General features: G+C 36.6%; 1 protein-coding gene across 11 annotated transcripts in view; it reads left to right on the plus strand.

Moving 5' to 3' along the window:
• Positions 1 to 21,422, plus strand: part of PAN3 (poly(A) specific ribonuclease subunit PAN3) — an 81,967-nt gene that overhangs the window by 15,050 nt on the left and 45,495 nt on the right. For 10 of the 11 annotated variants that reach the window (XM_055702695.1, XM_055702696.1, XM_055702685.1 and 7 more), the window contains 4 exons: positions 8,573 to 8,639; positions 10,388 to 10,458; positions 12,667 to 12,729; positions 21,152 to 21,313. In XM_055702695.1, the coding sequence (XP_055558670.1) occupies positions 8,573 to 8,639; positions 10,388 to 10,458; positions 12,667 to 12,729; positions 21,152 to 21,313 (363 nt within the window). The remainder of the gene's footprint in view (positions 1 to 8,572; positions 8,640 to 10,387; positions 10,459 to 12,666; positions 12,730 to 21,151; positions 21,314 to 21,422) is intronic. The other variant, XM_055702692.1, reaches the window with a different exon arrangement.

Below are 21,422 nucleotides of genomic sequence, written 5' to 3' on the forward strand. Positions count from 1 at the left end.
TAGTGACTTCTAATAATGCTAACGCTTTATGTTTTGGAACAGAGACTTTAATTCTGATAGATTGGTGGTTGTGTCAAGGATATACCCTCTGCACTCGCTCTGAAAATTTGCCCAGATTTCGTCAGTTGATTAAACCTTTGCAAAACTGGTTTATATAGACCCACTGGAGACTTCCTAGATGTTAGATAGTTTCCCAATGATGTAGTCTGCATTGGCGTGTTCCAGCTTGAGTACATTCTTGTAGTTACAGCTCTGGCCTAATCTAGGCCTTGCCTGAACTCTGAACAGGAATGCTGATCTGCTTCATTTCTCTCCTTCCTTTTCTTCTACTTCAGACTGAAGCAGCATGGAAGTGGATCTGTATTTAATGAAAAAGAGCTGCATCTGTGTTAGTTGGAGCAGAGGGGTGTGTAAGGGAAAAGAGGCGTGCTGTGGGCTTAGAGAAACTGAGCTGAACATAAGTGAATAAGGAGCTAGGAAAGACTGAGAAAAGAGGCTGAAACAAAGAGGAGATGTTGATGGGACATTCACAGAATGGGGACTGGAATTACACAAGTGAAATACACAGAAATTGGGACGAAGAAACAAATTGGCGTAATGCAAAGTTGGGTTGAAGTAGGGGCATGTGCCTATTTCTCTCCAGGTCCTTGAATCAAACTAAATATACTGAAAAGTTAGTGTTCTGCCATTGATGAAACATCAGAAGTATTCTGTAATATATCTTACTAGCTCTTAGTTTTGCTTTTGCAGATGAAACATCTGTTCCATGTATGAATTACTTGGTCATCTCTGGTGGATCTGTCCAGTTCACAAATAGGTGCATGAGTGATGCAATGTGAGGAAACTTTTTCAGCTTGTTTTTTAAAACTGGGAAATTGCACAAACATGCAAATAAACACACTGCTGGAAAAACATTAGTAAGATACAATTAGATGTTAAGAAATGTTATGTTTTGGTTGATAGTGCAGCCTTGAGGTTATATATTGAGATTTATTTCTCATTATGTTGTATAATTTTTTTCAGTGGGAAAATTATAAGCGGTTCTTACGCAGGACACAACATGCATGGTGCATGTGTAACAAGCATCCATTTGATAGTTGATTAAGTGTTCATCTAATGGTTCCATGCCTTATTTCTGCATGCTGTTCACATCCTTCTTGGGAAGACTGCTAGGTGGCAGTGTGCTTTCCTGTGCAGGTAACGTTATTGCATCCAACTTTGTGGAATGCTTTCCTTATGAAAGAAGAAAGTAGTCTGCGTTTTGTAGAATCATGGGAAGAAAAAGGATGGCAATTAAACAACATCCCCTCCTTACCCCCCCTGCCCTGCAACAGTGTTAGCAAACTAGAGACCCCAAAGTTTTTGAAACTAACCTATACAGCTGGAATGTGAGGAACAGTTAATGACCACCTGTAAAAAGCTTGGTTCAAGTTGCCTAATTGGCCTCAATCTAGCAAAGATAGTAATAGTCACTGTCTTCTGGGTAATGTTCATTTTCTTTTAACCATGAGATAACTTTCTGCAGTTCATGTTTTAGTCAGTAGATGCCTTCCAAGATAATCATCAGGGGTTCAATCGATGAGTCTTCTTGACTATTCCCAATTAATCTCCAGAACGTGTTTGTCATGTGTAGCACATAAAACTGAGGTTTGTTGAAAAAAATGTGATTGTGTATATTTGGGTTATCAGAACACATGTGGAGCCAGGCTCCCTCAAGCAAAGCTGTATCAGAATTTTGCAATCATCATGCTTTTGCTTGCAGTGTGTAATTTATGTTACAGTGCTAATTAAGGAACAAAAGGAAGGAAAGTAAAAGTGTATCATATCATGATGAATTGGGGAGGGGAGGTGCTTCTTTGATCAGAAATAAAATGACTAATGGTCAACATTTCTTCAGATTGGGTATTTCTGATTTTGAGATTTCATTTGTATGTGTTGAAGAATACTGAAGAGATCTAGAACATCTAATTGCGGTTAGATTAGTGGTGAAGATGCAATTAATGTAATGTTCAGTTTGCAGTGGTAAAAGAGCAAAAAATCCTTGGTACAGTTTGGAATAGGTAAGATTTTTAAAGTAGCCATGGCTCTAATTCTTCTTTTTTCTTTCTTTTTGAAAAATAACTCTTTACCTCATCCTTCCATGCCTCCTGCCTCAAAGGTCTTTGCTGTTAACCAGGCTTTCATTGCCCCCCGTTGGCCTCTTCTGTTGTTACTTACTAGTTTCCTATTGATTAAGTCTCCTGTCCTCATTGGTTTGCATTTTCCTGTAATACAGTTTTGTTTCATCTGTCTTTTCTTCCCTGTATCTGCTGTGCTTTTATATACTGCATTAGCAGTATTGGCTTCCAGCTTATCAAAGCATGTATTTTCTGTTTTTCCCTTCTCTAACTAATAACAGAGCAGGCCTGAATAACACATGGTCCACAGGCTTCATGCTGTCCTCGAAGCTGTTCTTTTTCTGTTTTGGCAGTGTAGCTGCAGCTGCCAAGAGACAGTCAGAGGTGTGGTTCAAGAAGTAGCTTGTTGCTTTTTGGCTTTCCCAGCAGTGAAGAGGCAGGAGCTGGCTGGCTGGGATGCCTCTGACACTTGGCTGTTTCCTCAGCTGTTCTGCGTGTGCCACTTGGCTGGCTGGTGTCTGTGTTCCTCTGGCATCAGTGCTGCCCCTTGACTAACTTGTGGCTTGATCAAGGATACAGGTGCTGTGGGAAGGAGCTTTAGTAGTATTTTGTTGGGATATTAAAAGGGTATTGGAGCAGGATGAGATAGAGGAGTGTCTTGATGTTAAAACTTTTAATGTCTTCTTAGAATTGAGCAATTTGGTTGTAAGAGCATAAAACAATAGAAGGTATCTTCATGCATGTTGCTTCACAGAAATCCGGTTTTCCTTATTTTTCGTGGGATGAGATTTATAACTACATGGCTTTCATTGGACTGCAGGTTATGTAGAAAGTAAGAATCACAACTTTTTAATTAATCACCCTAATGAAAATAAAAAAGGTGCTAACAATATTCAATGTTGAAGTTGGCAAGGCCAAGTAATGGAGAAGAATTGGTCTTGCTTGCTTTCGCTCTGCTAATTTTGGTATACTAAGCATTTTTGAAAAGCCTGAGAAGTAGAGACCATGTTCACTTCAAAGCCTTGCAGCTGAGTAAACACAAAGACCTTTGTTCCCATTGCTGCATCTGCAGGAGTTGAGCAGTAAAACTCTCCTTATAACACAGAAGCTTGTAAGTGTCTTCAGTTTTTAACTGTTGAGAACTGAGTGCAACTACAGACATGCTATTTTAAAAATGGAATTATGCAGTTGTTTACATAATGCTTTCTGAAGAAATCCAGTTGCTTCAGCTGAAAGAGTTGAGTGGGACATGCTTTAGATGGTGCTGAATACGCTAACTGTGGAAGACAAGTTTTGGGTTGTTTAGAAAGGAAAGCAAAAGGTATTACCCTTTGTAGGTCACAGAATCTGACAACTAAACAATGATTTGGTTGTGACAATCTCATTCTGCAAGATGACTTCTTTTATAGTTCAATTAACATTACTCTAAAAATTACAAAGAAATATTTTGAAAAATAGTTCCAGTAGAACAGTATTAAGATGAATAGAGTACCTTGTAACATACTACAAAATATTTTGAGATAACACATTTAGCACAGGAATGACCCTGAGGGAAATGCTTATTTTCTTAGGGTTAGGGCAAGGAATATGGAGACATAGGGAACAAAGGATATCTCATGTATTTTGGTGGAAAGAAGTGGTTGTGAAGAAAGCAAACCTCCTCACTTAAGTCTTGTACCATAAGCTATGTAAAATTAGATCTCACTATGTGTAGCAAAGCTTTATTCATCCTCTATCTTGTTGAGAATTTTGTAGCTATGTACTGGAGTGAGATGAAAGCAAAGTGAACTTGTCTTAAGTGCAGCTGTAATTCTGGGTTTCGTTATTGAACGTTGAAGGATGGAGGCAAGGTGGTGTATACCTTTAGAAGGTGGGAATATTTCTTGTAACACTTCTCTTCCTAGCACACTGCACCAAGGAAGTATTGAGAAGAAGGTGAATGGTGCCCTGGGCTGCATTAGGTAAAGCTTTACTAACAGGTCAAAGATCCTTCCTGTCTGCTCAGCACTGGTGAAGCCACACCTGGAGTGCTGGGCCTCTTAATACATGAGAGACATGGACATACCGGAGAGAGTCCAGCAAAGGGCTGTGAAGATGAGGGGACTGAAGCATCTTTCCTGTGAGGAAAGGCTGAAAGAGCTGGAACTGTTCAGCCTATAGAATAAAAGGCTTGGGGGGAATCCCATCCATGTACATAAATACCTGAAGGGAGGGTGCAAAGAGGATGCAGTCAAGCTTTCTTCAGTGATGCCCAGTGACAGGACCAGAGGCAATGGCCACAAATTGAAACAGAATGCTTGTTCCCCCTGAACATCCGGAAACACCCTTTCATTGTGAGGGCAACTGAGCACTGGCACAGGTTGCCATCATTGCCACAGGAATTCCCATCATTGGAAATATTCAAAAGCTGTCTGGACATGGTCCTGGGCAACCAGCTCTAAGTCACCTTGCTCGAGCAGGAGGGCTGGACCAGTTGGCCTCCAGAGGTCCTTGCCCACCACAACCCTTCTGTGATTCTGTAAAAAGTATCTAATCCTCAAAACTATTATTAAAATAGCAACCCAATAGGAGAATTATTTTTACAGTGCTGTTGATCTGCTGTCAGAGTGTCTTAAAAGTCTGTGAAAATAAAACTTAAAAAAGACCTTAAATTGCAGCAGTTCTGAATAGGAAATTTTAGTATGCAATAGGCTGTCTTAATGTCTGGGTAAGATAGTGATTCAATTTGACAAAAGTTTCATTTTTGATGTAGTGCCTTTTCACAGTCTTTTCTTAAGAGGAGATGAGTAACTTTGAGTAATCCTGGAACTTGAAGGAGTAAAAGGTTCTGAATGAGCATATTCCCATCCTGTAACTTAATTGCTTGAATTTTCAGGAATTAACACAGTATTCTGAAAAATGTTATTTCTCATTTTTTCTGTGAAAGTAAAGAGCTTGTAATTTGTTACTGGTGGAAGGGTCAACAATGGAAGGACTTGAAGCTGAAGCCTCAGGTTAAATCCTTGGACAGAGATGAATGTGACTGTTTTGTTCTGCAGTAGCTTTCTTTTGAAATGTGAACAGAAACAACTTCTTAGTTCCTTTAAAGGGAGAGGAGCAGGATGTATGCCAGTCAGCCTAGTTGAATTTTAACTAATGCTTAAAGAATTTAAATCAATCGTAGCAATAGGCAGGCAGAGAAAAGGATTTTACATGGAACTGAGTGATGGTGGTATGGCACTTGGTTATGTTATGACAAAGTTGCCTTACTATATTAACTTCCTTATGGTGAAAGTCATGAGGTACTAAAAAAGCCTGAAGCTATCATATGTGCATGGTTGCCTTGCCTGGCAGGCTTAATAGTTTTCTTCTCCTGTTCGTGATTGCTCTTACCTTTCTGGAGCTTTCATCCTTTGGGCTTGAGGCTCTTCTGATTGCATTCTTGTTTTGAAATTGAATTTGTATGAAACAACATTAGAAGAGATTGGGAAGTGTTATTTAAAATCAAAACGGACTTCTGCAAAACACAAACAACAAATAGTACTTGAGTTTCCCTTTCTTTTTTTCTTACAAGACATTTTCAACCCGACTTGGTAAAAATCGGATGCAGGAATAACTTTCATTAAGGCTAAATGCTTTTGGTGTGGTGAAATTTTTAATATTAAAACAGTTTAAAAATCCTTTGCTAATTACATGCAGGTCTTCTATGAATAAAGTTAAGGTAAGAAGCTTGTGCCTGTGTAATAAGTGAGCAAAATGAAAAATTCATGAGTGGTGGAGGTTTTTAACCTCCTTCAAGGTACAGCTTACAAGTGGTTGTTAAAGCAAGAGCTGTCCCAGATCAGTGAGAGAAGCTTTGTTTTTTCAGAATCCTTATTCATGTAAAATACATTTGCACCTTGAACAAGACTTGACTTTGTAAAAGAACGGTTGATGTTCATAGGCTTTGTTTGCATTGTGCTTTCAGAATTTTGTACTGTGTTTTGTTGCAAACTCTCGTGTGCACTATATGTTTTTAGTGATTATATCAGCACTGATTTTCATTATTGGAGACAGGTATTCACATCGCAAGTCCGTTGATTAAATGCTTAACTCCTGGACTTGAAGAGATAGAATATTGATGTCATAAAAGTGCTTTGATTCCAAGCTTAAGCCGTATACTTACACATCTTTGATACTGACCTAAATTTAAATACCATATTTATCCCCATTCTGACAGACCATTACCTTTTGCATTAAAATCATTATGAAAATCTGAGTGTATAAATAGACATTAACACTATTTTTATATACACCTGGACAAATTTTGTGCAAATCTGAAAGAAACCACTTCCTTTTAAAAAGATCAGTGTGGATGTGTGCCAAGAAAATAATGGGGATGCTTTTCAAATATTTGTGAAAACTATTTAATGTCTTTCCGTTGCTTAGTCAGGAATTGAATATGATGCATGAATAGTTAAGCTACTATAATCCAGAATTTATTTATTTTGATATATTCCTATTCTTTGATATCTTTCCTATTTTGGTGGTGGATAGTAGGATGAGCATTTCTGAACTGGGGCAAGATCACTAACTCACCGTGGGCCTGCCAAAGTGTTACCTTGTTTTATAGAAATAAGTAAACTTTGCTTTACTAGAGGCATCCCTTTTGTGTAAAGAACTGATTGTTGATGACTGACCTTTTAGCGAGAGTTACATTGTGTCAGTTCAGTATATTTAAGAAATAAGACAAGTGGCATCAAAATAAGGAAAGAGTATATAGCAACCAGGTTTATTTAAGTCTTGAAAAAGTGGAAGTGTTTACATATAAAGTATTTACATTATGAAGTATTTAAATGTGTGTATTACATGTATTGTCCTATAGTTCTGCTTCATATAGTACTACATACTTGTAATCAATGAAGAGTTGCATCAGAGAAGCCTGAACGATGGTAGAAAGCTTGCTGCAGCAATGGAGCACAGATAATGGAAATAATACATGGGGGATTAAAGCACTGAAGGATTGTTGAGAGGGTACCATTTGAAAATACCTGCTGAAGAACCTGAATTTTACCAAAGCTTTCTTCAAGTTACTTTTCTAATCGTGCAGGCTATTGTTTTTTACAACTCGCTTTCCATATAAAAACTACTTAACATAATTTATTTGTTCTTTTAGATACAATTATTAAAAGCTGAAGCTTCTGGTGAACTCAGTGGTAGTATGAAAACTGCAAATGTTGAGAAATTTGAACTGCAGTAGGTTTACATTTCTACCATGTTAGATAACGCTCCACCTTCTATTGGTTCTCCACTATTCTTGCCAAATTTACTCCAGAATATTGATCGATCTTGTCAAGAATTAGATGTAATGGTGTTTAAGTATAATGTAGGAAGCTTCTTGCCCTCTGCCATCAACATTGAGGTTGGTTGTGGAAAAATGTAAGCATGAAGAGCAACTCCAGTGACCAGTTTTGAGTCTTGGTCTGTGTCTAGACTACTAAATTAAACATGCCTGGAAACTTTCCTTGATGCTTAGGGCCAGCTGGCACAAAATGGCCTGTTTGTGCAGATGTACACTCACTCAGTAAAGCAGAGGCTGCATGCAAACTGTCTATTTGAAGGGATCTCAAACCTTTTTGCTGCTGAATAGTGCTTGGAAGTTGGCTGGGAGACTCCTGGTTGGCGTGGGCCAAAAGCATGGCAGGGAATATTTTAGCAAATTACTGGTTGTCTCTCTCAGTGATAGAGAACACTTCCTGACCTTGCCTTGCTTTTCTTCTCACACCTTTTCTTCTTTTGAGAGACTGGTCAAAGAAAATAATAAGCAGGAGTTAGAAGAGACACTTTCGAACTTCTCTGTCAAAGCAGTGGTAGCTCTTAGAGCAGCACTGCCTCACTTAAGTCTAGTTTATTTGCTAGTCTGTGTCTCTAGAGGAATGTGGGAGAAGCAGGTGGAGTCTAGGAAGAACGCTGAGAGGTTTTCAGATGTCCTGATGGCTTACAAGGATCACATGATTTTGCTGAAAGGTCTCAAAAGGTTACTTTGTTTCTAAGAAGAATGCTATACTAATTTGAGTATTTTTCATTGGAAAAGTTTCATGTTGCGATGGTAGTGTATAATAAAGGGAGGAATTGTTTCAGGAGTACAGTGTGAAAGAATGTTTAAAGGAGATAAGTAGCTTATCTAACATTTTGACAACGTACAGGAAGACAACCACAGGTTTGGTAGACCCTCCCAAATTAGAAATTTGTGAAGATAGTGTTCTGTTTTAATATACAGTCATTTTAGGTTTGCATTGCTCTCATGCAAAATGCTTTATTTTACTAAATGTTTGTCAGCTGCAAATCACTGTCTGCTTAGAGTATTTATTAAATAGGGAATGAACACAGGTTTCATAGTCTGTTCTTAAAACTTTCTAGATGTCATCCCCAATGCCTTCACTTAGTCCATTATAGCTTTAATTTACATGTACACTTTTGTCTTTTTATTTTTGCAGAGGATGACAAATAGCAGCAGCTCCCCTAGCCTTCTCAATGACAGTGCCAAGCAGTATGCAGGCCATGGTATGTACGTTTAAAGTAATAAATTTCCAAACATACTTTAATATGTAAGAGATTCACTTTTGAAAAACTGAGCCTTAAGGGTGGGGTTTTTTTCCCCTCCTCTGATTTGATTTGAGATGCAGTAGAACTTTTTTTAGCAGTATTGTATTGTGATTACTTCTAAAACAAAGCTGAAGTGCTATAGAACTCATAAATTTTTGAGCCTTCCCTTTGCTGCAGTAGGGAAAAACTAAAAAAAAAAACCAAAACAAACCACAACTAAAACTAAAAAAAAAAAAAAATAAAAAAAAAATCATTATTGATCTTGTCACTTCAAGTGAGATGCTACTTTGGATATCCACTGTAAAGCACTGATAGCTTAAGCATTTCTGTTGCTCTGCAGTAACATCCCTTTTTATTGTGCTTTTGAAGTAAGTTGTTGTGTGGAATGAATATACAGGTTTTTATTCTTAAATTTAGGATGTATGAGTTTTGTGAAATGTATCACATAACTGATGATTTTTAATAGCTGTTGAGTTTTGTCTTGTAAGCAGTACTTTACCTCTTACAATTTTTTCCCTGCTAACAGGGAACATGGTTTTTAACTGAACAAAGTGTCTCTGTAGCGCAGGCCTTCATAATCACTATACTATTGTGGAGGGTATAGTGAACTTCTGTAATTCGCTTTTCAGAATCACTGCAGATTTTTAGCTGTAGCTGTTAAAATATCTTCTTTAAAGAAGAGGGTACTACTCCCTTGTGGCAAGGGCATACATTTAAAATATATTTCTGCTCTGCAAATTACTGTGTAAATGATGAACTCTTATTTGCATGTCTGACCCTGCAGCTAGTCTACTTACTAGGGTTATAATTTCTTAAGCATGATAGAAACTACTATAAAATTAACTTGTTTGAAAATTGAAATTTGTTTTGTTTTGTTTATTCTTCCTCCTGGTTCATTTCCAGTAGGTTTTGTGATTAATTCTGTTCTTTTGTCCCACCAAACAATTAGCTATTCAAGGCAGTTGGAGGTCTCCAGTTTTAAATGCAGTCGGAGTTTGACTGTGACAGGCCAAACAGCAATAGTGATGCATCTGAAGGAGAGAAACTGGTTTCCCCAAGTCAGCCTGGTTTAAATTCTGTTGTGTCCCAATCCTTTTCTCCACCCCGCTTCCCCACCAAGCTGTGCTTCACTTGTAGAATTACCCTTTTAAGGAGTATGTATTGATGCTGAAGAAAGTGTTTCATCAGAACACCAATGTTTACAGCTGGCAGTCATCTGCTGATGAGACAGCTCAACTCATGCAGTTCAGAGTTTTAAGTTTTATCTGTGATTGTTACTCAGTTTTTGGTGTTTCAACTCTGGAAAGAGGATGCATAGGGACAAATAAAAAGCAGTAAAAAGCCACTAACAGGATGTACACTCTTGCTACCCTTAGTTCTGATTTAAATTGTGCAGAACAGTGACAGAACAAGTAAGATCCACATCATTATTTGTAAGACTGTGTTATACAGAAGGTTACTAATTTTGGGTAACGTTAGATGGACATTAAATAGTGTCAATAGCAATTGAACTTACTAAATTCTGCTAATGAGCACCATTATATTGATCAGTTGCACAGAATCTAATAAATGCTGTGGGTTTTAGCAGGGTGGTTGCTAAACTTAGTTTTGTCAAAATGATTTTTTTCCATACAGAAATAAGTTTAAAAATATAAAATCTCTTTTTAATGAGGGATATATAATATGTTATTTACGTTCTTTTACAGATCCACTAACCTCACCAAATTCATCCTTGTTCAATGACTTTGCTGCCCTCAGTGTGTCTCAAAGGAGGAAGGTAGGCAGCAACTACATTTTAAGTAGCAGATTTGTAGATGAGTTGACAGGGAAGGTCTGGAATAACTTGAAATGCTAGGTGAAGTAAGGATGATTCTTCTAATGTTACTAGATTTATTTTAATATGTTGCTGCTGATATAAATAAGATTTTACTACTTTACTAGACCAGACTGCTGCTGCTATTAAGAAGTATTCCAAGTTCTTATAAACTGAAGTGTTTAAGAATGCTTTGGATATGAAAATCAGGACATAGTCCATTGAATGTGAAAAGAAATTATTTTTATTGTACTGAGTCACAAAGCCACCTGCAAGCCTTCATGGCAACAAGTTCTGAATATATTAAGAGTCATTCCTCCATTTCTTTGTACATGACGTGAAAGTAATTCTTGCAGTTTGGAATGCATTTAGTTTGAAAGACACTCTCTGGCATTATTGGGAAGCTAGGGTTTGGGATATTTTTTCTTCCTCTCTAATCTGTACTGAGAAATCTTTTTTTTTTTTTTTTTTTTTTTTTTTTGCTGAGGGCTAGATGGCATCTTCATAAACCTTTGACCTGCACCAACATAGGTTGTGGTGTTTTCCAATTATACAATTACAAATGCAGTGGCTGGAATAAGAGACAAAAGTTTGGTTCCACCAGAGTTCCTTCTCATTTTTGTGAACTGTGGCTTATCAAAAAAGATTTTATCTTGTCCCAACCAGTTGTCAAATTTTACTTTCGCTGATGAGTTTCATGCTGTACTACTTTCTTATTGGCCACATGATCTTGAACTTTCCTTTAGTTGATAATGCATTGTCTTGAAAGCAAGCTATATCAGCATGCTGGTGACTTTTCATAGTTTCATTTGTGTGTTGGCAATTGGGAGCTCTGTATCATTCCTGCAGGTGAAAACTGAGCTTAAAGATAATTGCCGTAGCTGGCTCACCAGACCAATCTTCCTTGAAATGAAACACTGTTGTAGAATGTTCATTTCCTAATATTATGATGTGTCCAAACGACATGGAATCTCTGAATTGCCCTTTTCCTTAATGCCAGTATAGTGCACTGGATGTTGCATGTAAGCAATTATAAATGTTGTTTATCTACTTACTGAGGATAGTAAGAATGAAAACAAGTGTATTTTTCTTCTTAATGCAGTCTGCAAGAACTGTGTCTATATATATACACACATATGTATGTATGTGCATATGCACTTAAGTATGTAAACTGTATGCACCAAAGAAAACGAACTATCATACAGAAGTATTGCCAGAGTGACCACTGCCTCTAAAATTTACTTCAATGTTAATTAAACAGTACAAAATGAAAACCAATCAAATAACTCACAGCTCAAATACAAATGTAGAGTCTTTTCTGACTTGATCCCTTTTTTTCCCTCAAGAAAAAAAAAATCATTAAATTACTCATGGCTAAAATAGTATCAAGAGAAAGAATTATCTGTGAAACTGGTTGACTTGGATTGTTTTCCAATTAATATATCAAACATAACTGGCATTAATTGAAAGAGATCTGTGTTTTGCTTTGCATATTAATAATTTATAGTTTATTATGACTCTTATTTTGTAATGTATGTTTGTATAAAAGCTTGTTAAAGAATGTTAATAATGGGGAAGTTTCCCTTTAATATTACTTGAGTTGTCTAAAATCTAGGCGTCCAGGCTCCCTCTATGGTCAGCAAAGAGAGATAAGCAGCTTAAAGGAACATGCAGCTCACATTGAGAAAAGTATTTTGTGAAAAACTAGAAGTCAGTGCCTGCTTTAAGTGGATAAAAGTTGATGGCTAAAGTTATGAGAAACAAATCACACTTCTGTGACTGACTTTTACTGCCAGACAATACATTGCAAATAGTTGTGGATGTAGTTTCTTAATTTTAGTATTTTTTTGTACAATAGTCAAATTGTATTCAGTGATTTCCTCAAAAGCACTAAATGCTTGAGTGCCAGGTATTTAAAAACTTGTGTGATCTCCTCTCACCAGAGTAGGTGGGGGTTATTTAGAACTTGAGCAATGTGATTTATCAGGCCAGTGCTTGATGCCTGCTGTAGCACAAGATAGCTTTTTAGATGTTTGTGCTTCTGCTTATTGACTCTAAAGGGAGCCTTGGTGACTAGCTCAAATGTAGTTGTTTACAATATCTAGTATTTGAAAAAAACTTTCAATTTCTTGCTAAGAGCCCAGAGCTAAGGTTTTGTTTGTTCCGAACTAGCTGGCAAAACCAGCATTTCCTTCGTTTATCACTGACTTGGAGGACAGATATAATACAGTCTTGGTAAGTGAATAAAGAGCAATTGCTCTCCTTTACAAATCAAGAGTTGTGATATTTTAAATATTTGGAACTATTAAGTTATTTGCAACTATGTAAAACCTGCATGTTTGTGTTGTATAAAACTGTTATTAGTTTCTGTAAAAGCATGTAATATGCAACTGTGTTAAGCAAGGAAGTTAAGTTTAATGATCTTTAGTGTCTCTGGGTATTTCTGACCATGTTACTCTGGCAGCCTGCCCTTTAACAATGGGCAGGCCATATGGACATAAATCTTTGATATGAATAAAATATTAAAGACAAAGTTTGATGATTGCAATTCTTATATCCTTGCTTTTTAATTAGACAGCTTTTTTGAAACTAATTAGTGTGACTGGGCTATTTAGGTTGCTTTTGATTATTTTGATATTTAAAGGCATTCTACTTTTTGTTTAAAAAGTAAACATAGTCCTTGAACATTTCTGAACGTTCTTGAAGTTATTTTCTCTGTTTAGAAATTATTAAACTGCATTTCAATTTTAGATTTCAGGAAAACTAAGATTACTATTTAAAGACATTTTTATAGGGTACTTAAAATGAAATCAAAGGAGCTAAGTATTTCTGTAGATGGAGCCTTGGTGGAGGTTCTGTCAACCGTAAAACCTTTTGGATTTACTGTCCGGTTGTTGTAACTCCACATGCAGTAAGACAAGCAACCTTAAAGTGAATTTCCTGTAAGAGATTTTCAGGTAAGTGTTAATCTGCAACGCACAAGTAGGATTTGTGAAGCATGGAACAAAAGCTAGAGTAAGTAATAGACTAACCCTCTTTTCTGAGAATAATGTCACACTTTTTTTTTTCTTCAGTTACATGTTATGCTTGTTAAAAATAGGGTGGCATTCTGAACTTGAACTTGTTGGGTGTTTTTCCTAAACTGGCTTTAGCCATTACTGAGGAGAATGCTCCTCTATAAACCCTGAAATGATCTAACTGGAAAACTCCTTTAATTCATTTTGGTGGTTCTGGTAAACAGTTCGTAAAAACGTGCAACATAACTGATCAGAATCTGTTGCCAAGTGGATGATTGCTTAATGCACTAAAAAGAAAATCAATGATGAAGGTTTTGTTTAAATTTGTTCTGAGACTGTTGCCACCAATCCAGGCTAAAGGGTTCCCCTACTTGTCACTGGTCAGCCTTACAGAATAGTGAAAAGCATTGCTTTTACATTTTGTTTTGTTTTTTCATACCTTCAATCCTCATGAAAACTGAACTCTTCTGAAAAGTTCCTAACATTGGTTTATTCCATTTCATTTTTTTTAATCGTTCAGTCACACCTAGAGGAGGATCATTAAGGTGAGAACCACTGTTAGTCCCCAGACTGCAAGGAGTGAACCAACAGCTGTAATGAACAACTTTCAGTAGAATTTTAATGCTGTTTTATGTGTATTTTGAAGACTTTTTTTTTTCTTCTTAGAACTCCTTCTATTGGTTTTAGGTGAGTAAAAGCCAGGACCAAAAGACTCTTAAAGCTAGATTAGAATGGAAAGTAAAGATTATTTGGACTAAAGTTCACCAGAACAGGGTGCTGCTGTTTAGTGCTGTCTATGGAGATTTACAGCAAGGAGACTGGACAACAGACTTCTTCAATTCATATACTTTGATCAGCAGTAATAAATGTGCAGAGAAAATTATTTTGAAACAAAAGACTACTTGTAAACCTAGTCTGCATAAATGTAAGCTTTTAAATGAGTACAAGGAGAGTTTCCCTCATCATGTTAGAAGAAAACAATAAAGCTAACTTTAGGTGCTGTAGAAACCAAATTCTTAAGACCTAAACTATTACTAGTTTATTTTTGAGTGTCCTGTCCTCCTCCTAGTTTTGTTACCTGTTGGGAAGCTATATTTCTCTCCAGCTTCCTGTCTCCAGCTCTTGACACTTCTGATACCTGATCTTTATATACTTCAGTGGTGTTTATTGAGAAACCATGTGTGCCATGTTTGCTCTTATTGTATTTACCTTTAATGAAAATGTACAGAGACAGTTGTTTCGTAGTCTCCTGAATACCTTCTCTCTCAGAAGCATGAATCATGTTCTGGGAAGCTGAGGGGTCATTACCAAACACTATGTCACATCACTGTGTTTTAAACTGCAGAATTATGGCTGCACAGACTTTATAATGTACCTGGATTAAACTTATATTTCAAACCTGAAGTTTTCCTTCTGGGATTATACACCCCTACTGTAATAATGAAATAAAATATTAATAATAATACTGTAATAATAAAATGCTACAGTTTATAAGGAATGCAAAAGTTGTTGCAGGAATATAGAAAGACAGATTATGCTTCTAGAGAAAATTAATAAATGTTTGCAGGTAATATGTTTTAAACGTGCACACATTTATTGAAGACTATATAAATACTTAAAGCAACTACAAAATAAATCAATTTTGATAAATTGTGCTCAGTAAAGACCAGAGTAAAAGTTACATCTGCATTTAGTTCCCTTTTACCTATATTTTTGGTTTTTAACTGTACGCTGTTTTTCTACTATTCTTATAAGTAATATAAAAACTTCTGGCCTATTAGAAAAGAGACTTTAAGCATTAAAACCCCTGTAGTTTGCTCACTGAGTGCTGCTTTAACAATGATGTTTCTAAAAGTACATCTTGGGGTGGTGGTATTCTGGCAAGTCTTCGCTATACAGTTTGAACTGTCTGCTGTAATGATGGTGGAAAAAGTCTGCTTTTCCACCAGCTTATTTCAATTCAGCCAGTGGTATTAGTTTCTTAGTAAAGAACTTGGTCAGTATAACTACATCCATGCTAGGTTTGAGCTGTTGTGGTAATTCATACCTCATCCAACTTGGCTAGGCTGCAAAATTGGTGACAAAAGATTTGACTGAAAGATATGTCAGTTTTCCATAGCTCTTTTTGAACACTTCAGGATTTTCATGTTTTCAGCATATGTGCTCATGAAATACACCATTTAGTATGTATACCTGAAAAGTTTTCCTTTGCTGTGGTTTAAAATGCATGATGTAATGTCTGATCTGTTGCAGCTTTCACTCTATAATTTGATTGAACCAAGAATGTTTTGTTTTTTTTGCAGTGATCAAATATGTTGCTCTGGAATAAGACCTGTTTCCATGCCAAAGAGCACATTTTAGTTTTCTTTGGGTAGAAGAATCTTATCTTTGTCTCTGTATGATACTTTCCAGTTAGTGAAAGTTTTATTCCCAGTCAAACCCAGGGCTTCATGAACAGCTTTACAAAAAAGTTCCAGATGGAAGGGTGGCTAGTCTGCAACTGGATGTAATAATAAACATTAAAATTATAGACATACAAGCATTATAAATGTTAGCATGCTCTTCCTTTTTTTCATAAAAAGAGAAAAAAGCCCCACAACCCAACAACAAACACCAACCAACCAACCGCAATTATTTTTAACCTGTCAACCAGGCTCCTATTCCACTTCTTTGTGGATATCAAAGTAAAAAAATTGTTCCAACCTTCAGAAGTTGAGATACAGAAAACAAGTATCATCTGCCTCTACCAGGGAGAGGCTGAAAGAGGAAGAGGAGAAAGTATCTTGGTTAGCAACAAACCCAGGCCATATGAAGGTGTTTTGTAGCTCGGTTGGCCACAAAGCTTAAAAAGGAAAGACAAGACAACTTCTCTTTTTCATATAGCAGCTTACAAATCTGTTGGGATAATCCTGGTGACTGTATCTAGTGTTCAGGTGTAAAACCTTGTAAAGCTTATTACTAAACCCAGTTTTGCAGTTGTATTCACAATTAAGATCCTTGTTAGCTGATTGCGCCTATATAATAGGGATTCTGCCCAGACTATGAGGCTTTTTCTCAATAACATATTGAAGTTTGTATCCACAACTGGGTGTTTCAAGTACTGTCTTATTGCAGCTACTCAGTTATAGCTCTATTGCATGCAAATAGCATTGATGATACCAATGGCCTGTAGTTAGCTTTTTGCTTTAAAGACATAATACAACAAAAGTTGGTTCTCTTTGAGTGGACTGGCACTTCAGCTGAGTTCTTAGCCTCTTCTAATGCTCTTTGCCACTAACTTCTGTTAAAGAAGCTGAAGGCTTGCAAAACAAGTCGACATTGAAACTTGAAATAGCATATATTGCTTAATTCTATTATAAATAGCACAAGGAAAATATGGTATTGTATACCTGATCTTTCCTGTCTGACAATATAATACTATTTTTATGTTTATTCATGCAGATACAGTCAACTCGCTGTACAGCAGATGAGCCCTAGCTAATGCTACTGTGATACCTTTTAGCTATGGTAATTTAAGGTAATGCTGCTTAATTTAGCCTGTGATGGGGAAGGCTTAAGATCACTTCTATTTGCTTCAGTAGTATATGCACATAGGCAGCATTACCATAGCTCAGATTATTCACTATAAAACATAATAGCCTGCTCGTGTATTTGTATGTCAAACTTAACTGTGCATATTTTGGTACAGAAAATGTCTTGTAAATCTAAATTTCAAAGCCCACTAGAGGTAAATGCATTTTAAGGAACAGAAATGTAATCTAGGACGTGAGTGGTCCTGAAAAAATCCATTTGCAGATCTTCAGTGGAAGAAAACTTTGGAATTGTAGAGTTTGATTTGCCAGCTTATCCCAACTTAGATATTACATGGTAGTTAGTAGACAGGAGGACTTTTTACAGTTTGAATTTTTGTAAATCTTTTCTTGTTTAGATTGACTCCTCTAGGATAGCCTTGTAACATCTTACACCAGTGATGTGACTACTCCTGAATTAGAGGAAGTGTGGCATTGCCTACTGTCAGTGAAACAGGAGGAACTGGTGGCAAAGACACTGTTAGAGCAAATAATAGGAAGAAAATGAACTTGCTAAACATGTTCCCAAACTTCTTGTTGAATGACTGAGAAGCAACTAATTAAGCTGACTTCAGGAATATTTTCTGGCATGGGCTAATGAAGTTACTTGTCTGTAGTAGTATTCTGATGTGAATATGCTACTCATGAAGGACCTTTTTAGAGTGGATTTCTTTTGTTCAGGTGTAATGTTTCTCAGGCTTTGGGGGTTTATCTTTTCTAATGTAACACCTTCCTTCTGATCATGCCAACCAGTAGCTTCCTATCATTAATTGCTGGCAGTGACTTGGTTCTACAGGGCAAGGGTTATAATTATTAGCTACAGTTGAAAATGCTTACCCTTCTCACCCTGGGGAGCCAAGCTGTTGCTAGCAATTAAAGGTAGTTAGCTGTTCCCTGCCTTATGTAAACATTTGCAGTCAGTAATTACTACTGCTTCACACTTCTTTGCCCTGGAGGAACTGAACTGTTCCAGTAATGTTTTGTAGTAATTTGGTTTTTTGGTTTTTTTTTCTTTTCTCTTAGATTTCGTTATAATTATTGTAGTTTAACCTTATTTTTCCATTTAAAAATAATTGTGATGTTGTTGACCTTTCAAAACCTATTTGGAACTTGTAACCGTGTTGGGAGTTGCAGCCTAGTTTAAGAAATACTTGCTGAAGGATTGTGAAGTATTTAAATGCTTTAGCCACCTTTCACACCCCACCCCCCCCCCCATCCCTTCCACCTCCCCCCCCAAAAGTTGAACTATCCCTTCATCTGTATGACTGAACAGGTTTTTTTGCCTCATAGAAAGACTTTACAGAAGGCAAAAATGTAATTGCTTTTGTGATCATCCAAGAGATATTGTCCCCATGCCAAGAAGTTGCATGTGTTTGTCTAGATTGTCATGCCTCTGTGTTTCAGGTAGATATATTAGTTCAGAAATGATCAGTGGCTTGTCGCTTGCTTCTTTCAAGTTGCACTATTCTGTCTCTGTTGCTTTATTTGCTCCTCTGTGTAGAGGTAAGGATGTAGCAAAGTTGATAGACTTAAACTGCTCAATCTATTTGATCTTTCTATTGAATCTCTCCTCTTGGCAAACACTTTTTCTGTTTTCTGTTCTTCTGTAAACTCAGATTGGCTTTCTGAATCAGATGCCATTTTGCTCATTGAAAACAAATATAATTTAGAATGATTTTGATGCAAATAGACTGAAATTTATTTCAGTCAAATATATCAAATATAAAAATATTGTATATTCCGTCTTACAATGTCTGTCTGAACAATGAAATCCTGGCCTATTAATTCACTGGTGAAGTTTTATAGTACATAATGAAAGTAAAATTTTAATTTAGTCTCACCCACTTTATTTTTTTCATACTAGTAGGCCAAGGACTACTGGTATATGAACTCATATTGTCTCTGTGTTGCTTTATGGCATAGAATTGACCACTCTTTGCCCCCCTTCCTCTGCTCCCCAGCATGGTCCTTCATGAAACCTGACATACGGTTTCATTCTGTTGCCTGGTGTCTGAATCCCATTGTAACTGAAATAGCCTCCCTGCACGTTGGCTCAGTACCTCTTTTGTTTTGGTTCTCCTTTTCAAAATACATATAGGTCACCTGTTATTACAGAGAATTAAAAGAACCCTTTATCAATAGGAATGTGTTTGGATACTGGGTTATAATCCAGTAGTCTGAGGCAGACTGTGCCCCTGCACTTGGTTGAACATGGAGAGAGAGATGGGGAAGCTGTTATTCCACGCTATTACTTCCAGTAGCCAGGCTAAAGAAAGCTCATACTGCTTACATACGCTGCCCTAAAGTCCAACATTATTTGTATGCCTGACTTCTCAGACTTTGCAGTTTATGATGTTAGTAGTCCTTCTGGATTACTGAGGTGGTAAATTGCCCAATAGTTGAGTGATTCTCCCAATAAACAACCAATATTTAGATTTACCGTGTTCAGGTTTGCATTTGAACTACAGGAGGACTTTGTGCTACCCATTACACAGTTTACCAGATTTCTCATTGGTATGGCAGTATTCAGTCTTGTTCATTATTATTAAAGTTGGTTAACTTGACCTTCATGGAGTTTATTGGCTTTGTAGTTCATAGTCAGTGTTGGTATCCTTGGGTGCTTTTTGTTGTTTGTTTGTGTTTGTGTTTTGTGTGGAGTTTGTTTGCTTGTTTTGGGGCTTGTTTGTTTGTTTGTTTTGCTGTTCTTAGGTTGTTTTTTTTTTTGTCTTAAGGCAAATGTAGTACTAGGACTCTACTCTGTTTTAATCCTTTCCAAAGCTTTCAGCCTAAAAGTTCTCAGGGAAGTAGGAGGAGGGAATCTACTTAAGTTTTGTTTTTGCAGTCATTTTATGGTAGTTTTGTTCTGTGTGTTACAAATTGTTTATAAGTGAGGAATCTTATCCAATTAGATTCTTGCCTTGTTTCCTGAGAACAATTTTTAAAATGCATATCAAGATAGACACTGGTAAGATTTCTAAGGTGCCAGATGAAGTAGGTACCTAAATAAAGGTAAGTTAAGCTTTGATTACTTTAAAAGTGGTCTATATCCAGATGATGACAGCTGCATTTTCACATTGGAGAAAAAACGAAACAAAAACACAGCAAAAGAAAAACAGACTAACCCCTGCAATTTGGTCCAATTGTTGATACAATCTGTATAAAAGGTCCTGGTCTAAATATGCATAGATGCTGAAATATTTCTTTTGGTGGTACTTACTAGGTAGGTACACACAGGTTTGAAAGCACAGAGAAATCTAGAGAACTTCTGTACTTCACCTGTTCTGAAAGTCTTTACCAGATTTCTTTTTTCCAGTATGCTTTTTTCATTTAATGGTCATATCATGCTTTATAAATAGTTCAATTTGTATAGATCATTGCCAGTGTAATAGAAATGTCACTCCTATTGAGATGCAAGTACCTCCTGCATTGCACGTTCACTTCCTCAAGCAAGTTTTATTTTCTCTATTTTAAGTCCATTTCCAATGTGTTTATCATGGTAATTCTTGTCTGTTTTCACTTAAGACAGTAGTTGAAGTTAGGCTTTTGAATATTAACTTGAGCAGAAATGTTTTTTCTCATTTAGTTCTGCTGTAATTGGCTACTCGGGTCTACCTGATTTTTAAAAGAGAGTCTTCAGGGGATGAGTCTCGGCAAATCTGAATTTAAAAAGAAGCATACAAAAGCTGTTAATTTCTTGTTTGATAATCTAAAGGGAAGTGTTCATTATTATGATGTGATTGAAGGTATCTATTTCAAAAACACGATGTTTTTAAGCAATTCCTCATTTTTATAGAATTCCCCAATTTATGCTCATATTTTAGTGGCTGACTTGTGATGGATGGTTTTGCTTACAAATAATTAGTAGCCCCTGAAGTTTATTTTCATTTTTTTAAAGGTACTGTTTATTATAACCAAATAGTCAGGATTGAAAGGGAACAGTCTCAGATAAATTTTACTTGCAAATTGTTTCCTATTCCACCAATCCAGAAATCACAGTGTAATACCTATTTTAGTGTAGCTTTAGATGAGGGTTGTTAGGAGTGGCCTGGTTTCTCTCCTTCTTTTTCGTAGCCCAGGAAGTATCGACTGGGGATGCTGGATGAGAGGATAGTTCCGATGGGATCAAAAGCAAGAAAATCAAAGAACCCTATTGGCTGTCTGGCTGACAGGTGTAAAACAGGAGTACCCATCAATATGGTTTGGTGGAACAGAGTCACAGAAAACAATTTACAGGTAAAATTATTGTTTATTAGTCACTTTTTCAGTATTTTGGGTGCTTTATTTTAAATTTTGAAAATGTTAGAAGCAGTTACTCCAAATATAGGTTGAGACCAGATCAAAT

This window comes from Falco cherrug, chromosome 2, assembly GCF_023634085.1.
Source record: "Falco cherrug isolate bFalChe1 chromosome 2, bFalChe1.pri, whole genome shotgun sequence".
Lineage (NCBI taxonomy): Eukaryota > Metazoa > Chordata > Aves > Falconiformes > Falconidae > Falco > Falco cherrug.